General features: G+C 32.9%; 1 protein-coding gene and 1 long non-coding RNA gene across 2 annotated transcripts; one reads left to right on the plus strand and one right to left on the minus strand.

Annotated features, from left to right (window-relative positions):
• Positions 1–2,928: 2,928 nt before the first annotated feature.
• Positions 2,929–4,987, minus strand: LOC145086635 (uncharacterized). The gene is made up of 3 exons (XM_079024453.1): positions 3,950–4,987; positions 3,616–3,773; positions 2,929–3,534 (listed from the first exon to the last, which is right to left on the minus strand). The coding sequence occupies exons 1-3, from the start codon at positions 4,532–4,534 to the stop codon at positions 3,129–3,131; spliced, it is 1,149 nt and encodes a 382-aa protein (XP_078880579.1). The 5' UTR covers positions 4,535–4,987; the 3' UTR covers positions 2,929–3,128.
• Positions 4,988–5,437: 450 nt separating this feature from the next.
• LOC145090404 (uncharacterized) lies at positions 5,438–6,506 on the plus strand. The gene is made up of 2 exons (XR_013701545.1): positions 5,438–5,593; positions 6,183–6,506. It is a non-coding gene; the product is annotated as an uncharacterized LOC145090404 (long non-coding RNA).
• Positions 6,507–6,970: the final 464 nt, after the last annotated feature.

Genomic DNA, 6,970 nt, shown 5'->3' on the forward strand with positions numbered 1-6,970 from the left:
AGCTCCGGTGATGTCCGTCGTTGGAGAGAGAAGAGGGTTGTCATGTGAGTTAATTACAGAAAAAGTAAAAGAAATGGTAAAAGAAAATATAAGTTACAAAATTTCCCTGCGTAAAAGAAACCTGGTGAAGAAGGAGAGACGAGAAGGTGGAGTCGTCGTTGTCGATCGGCGCTACAATAGAAAGGAGTTGCAATCGCCGAACCATTTAGTGTGAGGATCGATTTCGAAGGCGGAGGTTTCAAAAATTTGGGGATTTCATTTTCCCTCTAAGGAGACGCGCTTTTCTTAAAAAAAAACATAAAACGACATTCACAGAGGACGCGCATTTTAGATAAAGCGCCCTCTGTGTTTTTAATTTTTTTACATGAGACACTAGTTTAAGGGCACGCAAAAAATGCGTGACCTAAATCCTTAAATTTTTTGAAGAGATGACACTTTTTAAATGTCACTCTCATTTGCGTAACATAAATCAATGAGTGTCGTGGTTTGCGCGTCGTAAAAGGGTCTTTTTCTTGTAGTGCAATCGTGAGCATCGGAAATCATAACGATCAACGCCAAGAAAGTAGATGTACACTTTGAAATTGGACACACACACACAGGCTTATACCAAAAAATCCACCCTTTACAAAAAAACCCACCATTTTTTTTCATTTAAAATTTTTTTTAGGCCATGTTTTTTATCAAAAAAATAAAAAACTGAATATGCCGTTGTTCACGATTTTTCATCCTCTTTCCATAGAGATTCATGATAATATATAAAAAACGAACTTTTTTTTTTCGAAAAAAACCCCACTTCATTTTCTTTAATAAAAAAAGTTAAGGTCTATTTTTTATAGAAAAAAATTAATAAATTTATCAAAATTCATATTTTTTGTACTTTTTAAACATAGAATCATATTCATATTAAAAAAACGATATTAGTTCAAATTCACATTGTGAACTTGTTCAGATTCATATTGTAATCCTGTTCAGATTCACATTGTGAACCTACTCAGATTCACATTGTGTATAATAATAAATCAGATTCACAGTGTGAATCTAAACTGATCGGAGCTTTTTCACATTGTGAATGTTAAAATTTGAAATATTTACAATTTAGATTCACAATACACTGATCGAGGTTTTTTTTTTGAACCTTCTTAGATTCACAATGTGAATCTGAACTGTTCGAGATTTTTCATATTGTGAATCTTAAAAATTGAAATATTTACAGTTTAGATTCACGGTGTGAATCTACACTGTTCGAGATTTTTTTTTTAATCTGTGTTAATGTTTATTAATAGAGTACAAAAGATTAATACGTTTGGTATAATTAGTTTTTTTTTATAAAAAAAAACTTAAATATTGAAAAAAATAAGAAAATTAAGTGGGTTTTTTTCGAAAAAAAAAAGTTCGCTTTTTTATATATAATCATGGAACGCTATGGAAAGAGGACGAAAAATCGTGAACAACGATATATTCGGATTTTTTTTTCGATAAAAAACTTGGGCTAAAAAAAAATTTAAATGAAAAAAAGGTAGTGAGTTTGTTATAATCCGGTACATTATCCATTATAAAAATTTTCAACCCTTCATTTTGCCGTTGACCGCTTTAAATTCCGACGCTTTGAATTGGTTCCTTGATTCTTTGAATAATAATGGTTCTCTGTTGAACTTTTCCCTATTTTATTAATTAGATAACGAAGTAGTATATTAATTTTATAAGACAAAATTGCAAAAATGGTCCCTGTGGTATGCATTTTTTTGGGGTTTTAGTCCAAACCCCAACTTTTTTGGCTTCGTGGTCCTTTGAGGTAGTTTCATTGCGAATTTGGTCCCTCGGTAAACTGAAATGACTTTAATGCCCTTGGGTATTTGTTTTTTTATTTCTAAATTCATTTTTTTTAAGTTTTAATAATTATTTATTCATTTTAATAATTAAAAAAATGAAAGGTCTCTCTCTCTCTCCATACAAAAACTACATACCATCACCTAATCTTTGACTCTTTGATTACAGAAGAACCACCAACAATGGTGTTCGTGAGGATTTGGTTGCTGTCATCGGAGTACAAAACCCAACTCCTTATGGCTGCCAGTACAAGGGTTGTGATTTTTCTTCTTGCACGTAGTGACACAGATACAAACGAAGAGGGTGATTGCAGACACCGGACCTAATAATCAAAAGAAGTAGAAGCCAACTTCACCCCTGTTCTTGAGAAATTTATGTTACCAGACCTGATAATCAAAAGAAGTAGAAGCCAACTTCACCGTTCAGATGCCGATTCATAATCTTGTGACCTAGATTTACAGTGATGAATTTCACCGTCAAATCTAAGGCAAATGACGAAGAGGGTGATTGCAGACACCGAAATCGATGCCTCTCATCCCACCCACCAAGGTTCTGATCGAACTCCTACCATTGTTATTGTGTACATGTGGTCAATTCTGCTTGCTTCGATTTTCTCCCTTTTGTGGGTCTCGATTTTCTTCGGATTGCACTCAACTTCAACATCAAGGGGAAGACGATGACGGTCTTTGATTTGATATCCGACAATCGGAAGCAGGGTATGTACGATTTTCGTTTTCTCTAAAACCTCACCTACAATCTCAAATCGTTGTTCTTCATATTTTTGCTTTACAAGCCTGAATCGGTTTCAAATGAAGATTAGGGGTAGGCATAGAGGGAGATGAGTGGTTTCAATTCATCGAAAATGGTAGATGGTGGTGAATTTGTGACTGGTTACAAGGGAGGCCGCTGAATAGTAAGATGAATCGATCATGCAAGAAGTGTTTGAACCAAAAACTAGTTCTTTGATCTGGGTTTCTGCCAGGAGAGAGAGAGAGAGAGAGAGAGAGAGAGAGAGCCCTCCTTTTATTTATTATTTATTAAAATAGATAAATATATATTGAATTAAAAAAATGAAAGAAAAATGAAAAATAAACACATGAAGGGCATTACAGTCATTTTAATTTACCAAGGGACCAAATACACATTGAAACTAGGCCAAAAGGACCATCAATCCAAAAAAGTCGAGGTTTGGACCAAACCTCAGGAAAAATGCATACCATAGGGACCATTTTTGCAGTTTTGTCATTTTATAATTTGAATAAATATTATAAGATAATGGTTAAAAGAAGGTAATTGCAAAGTTATTTAAGCCAAATCTCGATGCCCTCCACGATAAGGCCACTCTTTCGGTTTCCATTGGTAACCTCCAGAAACGCCATGTCAATTTCCCCGTCATCTCCTTCCTTGTACTCGAATTCTCCCAACTTAATCTCCATCCACTTGTCCTTTCTCCTATGAGGAACCACATAGTTTTCTTGGCATGTTTTACTAGCCTTTGGTCTTTGAAGATAAACATTTTCAGTCTCCATTTTTTTCCCACCAAAAGTTATGCTTGAATTTGCTGGCACATCAAGTCCCCTGCAATTCTCGGTAGTTTGAAAGATAAGATATGCGACATATGTACTCTTTTCTGATAGCTTCACAACTTCTATTTTGCCATGGATCTCAAGCCAACATACGTTTCTAAGTATCCACACCTCCGGGAACCTACACAAACAACAACGTATATATGAATGCCAAATGGACTATAACAACATGCAATGTGACCATAAAGAGAAAAAGAGAGACCTTGATTGCAGTATATATCCCAATTGCCAATATCGAGCACATTCTTGCCATGCAATGGTTATATCCTTTGGCCCTAACATATAAAAAAACTTCCCACTCTCCTGCTTGTCGATTTGAATGCTCAGTTTATCCAACATATAAAAGTTTTTCCAGCTCTCCTGCTTGTCGATTTGAAAGCTCAGTTTATGGAATATTTATGAGGCCAAATTTTAGTAGAAGTCGTTAAAAAATTCTATACATCGAATAACTTATCATATTATATATCCCATGCATGATAGTTTTCATTCTTGCTATGAAAATATATTTCCTTAAAAATATCGAATAAAAGACTTACTTGAATACGAAGTGATTCCTTGATCGCCTTGATGATCCTATCCATCGTAGGGCGTTTCTTTATGTCCAAGTGAATGCACTCATGTGCAATTTCATTAAATTTATGAAAAGAACTCACACAAATATTCCCTTTGATATCGGTATCTATTAACTTGTCAAGTTCACAAACATGTTTTAGTTCGTCGTCGTCGTAATAGCTTCGGACTATGTCGATCATATATTGTTGATCCTTAGTTTCTTCAAATCGCCTTGCTTGATAAGCCATCATCCCACTTGACATTTCAAACATTACCACTCCAAATGAGTATATGTCTGACTCTTTAGTGAGCATTCCTCTTTCGTTATAAATCGGATCAATGTAAAACCTTGTACCATAAGCCCTTGTACGAACATGGGTATTGGGCTGATTTCTTGGACAAAATCTTGACAAACCAAAATCACATATTTTGACTTCCATATTATCATAAAGCAAAATATTTGCACCCTTCACATCTCTATGAATTACTCTCATGTGCTCCCCAACACCAGAGTGCAGGTACTCTATTCCTCTTGCTGCCCCAAACAAATCTTCAGGCGTTTTTCCCATGTTAGGCAACGCTTCTTATTTGGGTCTTGGAGGTGATGATCAAGGCTTCCGTTAGTAGCATACTCGTAAACAACAATTTTCTCATTTGCATCGTTATAGTAACCGATGAATGGGATGATGTTTGGATGGTTGAAATTTGAAACCATCTTGACTTCATTATTGAACTCGGTGTCTCCTTGGCAACTATTAGGATGAAGGCGCTTGATGGCTACAAAGCGGTGTTTCCACTGTAGATAATTGTCCTTTGTAGACCATACCAAATCCACCGTCTCCGACCTGAGTTTCTGAACTGAAGTGTTTTGTCGCCCGAATGATCTCCTCCAGTGGAATTTGACATTCTTCTAGGTTTACCCCGGACGACGAAGACATGGTTTTCTGAATTGGTGATAATAAAAAGTTAGAGGCGTGTACCTATATTTTTGACGTGGCTTAAAGAATCTTATAACGAACGTGTATCTTTTGTATTTTATCTTATCAAGATATATGTTGAAATATGCCTCCAAATTTGCAAGTTCAAGGACTAAAAATATAAAAAGGCATTATTGAGAATTATTGCGTTTGGAGATTGTGGTAGATATTGAAAGTGGGGGTGACAGTGGCGTCGCTTTTTCACTTTCCAGCTACACAAATTGCCGACATTCACTCTCTCATATATATATATATATATATATATATATATATATATATATATATATATATATATATATATATATATATATATATATATAGTTAAGTTTATATATAAATTATAAATATTATGTGAATATATGGCTAATTCTTGATCATTCATCATGCATAGACAAATTAAACAAATCGTATAATATAGTTATAATATCCATTAATTAATTAATTAGATTACTCTATTTAAAATGTTGTAATTATGGAAATAACTCCTATCACGTTCCTTTAGTTTTTTTGAAGATTTCATCCCTTATTCATGTGATATTCTTTCATTTTTCCCTAGTCTCTCTATCGTTCAGTCTCTCTTTGGGTGAATTGGTGCCGCTTGCCGGAAAATAATAAGCAACACAAAAAATTCATGAAGGAGTTGATCGACTGGTATGCTCTCTTTCCTGTCTCTCCTTATAATCTTAATATTCTTAAGCTTACGACAACCATCATTTTTTTCTTTGATCTTTTTTGTTTTACCCATAAGACAACCCTCAATTAAGAATTAGGATGTATATTACTTTATTCTTGATTTTCCTTTTCAAAGTGACGATTGTTTGTTACTGTTGATTAAAAAAATATGATAAGGTTGTGGGTTTGGACTATTTGAAGAAATTAAAAAATAAGAATTTAAAAGTTGTTGCACGACAACATGTGTTTGATTATATTAGAATAATCATGTATATACCTTTCTTCTAGTTTTTTTGGACAAATTAAATGATTTATTTGGTAAATGAAGGATTTTTCGATCATGATTATAAACATTTATAAGTAAGGTAGACTTTTTCTTTCATAAATTTGGGCAATCTTGAGTTCTTGACTGTGTTAACATTTTTTGCGGTTGCTTTTGAAGTGGACCAGGTCCATGCTCATTTAGTTTGTTGTTGACCTTTAACCCTACAATCGTATAGAGGAGTGCAAATTTATTTTTGTTGTTGCCATACACTGACACAGGTTTGGTGTGATTGATTCAAAACAGGACAAATACAATCTAGAGAGGAGGATCAAACATGTAAGTCATTATGGAAAAATGATTGAGTTATATTATCCAAATTACAAAAAAAAGGTGGAACCAACATCAATGAAAAGATTATTCCTCAAGAATATTTGTATCTTCAAGAATGACTTTTTATTCAAAAAGATGAGGACTGAACCTATGGATGGAAGAGGAAGGGTAGATTAAGTTTTTTCTTATTAATTTTATGTCGTATTCTTTGAGAATGTTTTTTTTTCAAAAATACTAAATGATTCTTAAAAAATGTAGACCTTATGTACATCAAGAGTGCTCTATTTGTAATTCTTATTTCCTTGGTTTTTATTTTCTAGTATTCCTTTAGAATTACTCCAGATATAGGTTTCTTTTTTATAATTCTATCTCATTATCATTGTTAACAATTCTTTGAGAATTAACAATTCTAAAATACATCTACATATATTCTGTGAGAATGATTATATTCTCAAAAAATAAATTGTGCTTTGAGAAATTGATATTTGTGTTACTTTTTACAAGTTATTTTTTTAGTGTGTTAGTGTTGCAATAAAAATGATTACTTTTTGAAGCAAATTGTTATTCTTGATAATATATGCAAGTGTTTTATTTAAGAATGTTAATTATGAAAAAATTACTTGAATAAAGTAATATTCTATCAGAATGAAAAGATAATCATTGTTCATCGTAAGATGATATATACCAGTGTTTATCTACAAAATCATGTAATTATCCTTGTTATATTTTATAATATAAAATAAATAAGTAATAAATATACA

The sequence above is a fragment of the Lactuca serriola genome, chromosome 2, assembly GCF_051521515.1.
Source record: "Lactuca serriola cultivar US96UC23 chromosome 2, Lser_US96UC23_V15, whole genome shotgun sequence".
In the NCBI taxonomy this organism is placed as follows: domain Eukaryota; kingdom Viridiplantae; phylum Streptophyta; class Magnoliopsida; order Asterales; family Asteraceae; genus Lactuca; species Lactuca serriola.

What these genes read in the sequence shown, in the direction of transcription:
- LOC145086635 (XM_079024453.1), bottom strand. Translation starts at nt 4,534, where the DNA reads ATGGGAAAAACGCCTGAAGATTTGTTTGGGGCAGCAAGAGGAATAGAG. An exon ending in AGGAATCACTTCGTATTCAA is followed by an intron (nt 3,774 to 3,949) that starts GTAAGTCTTTTA and finishes ATCGACAAGCAG; the next exon opens with GAGAGCTGGAAAAACTTTTA. An exon ending in GGATATATACTGCAATCAAG is followed by an intron (nt 3,535 to 3,615) that starts GTCTCTCTTTTT and finishes TTGTTTGTGTAG; the next exon opens with GTTCCCGGAGGTGTGGATAC.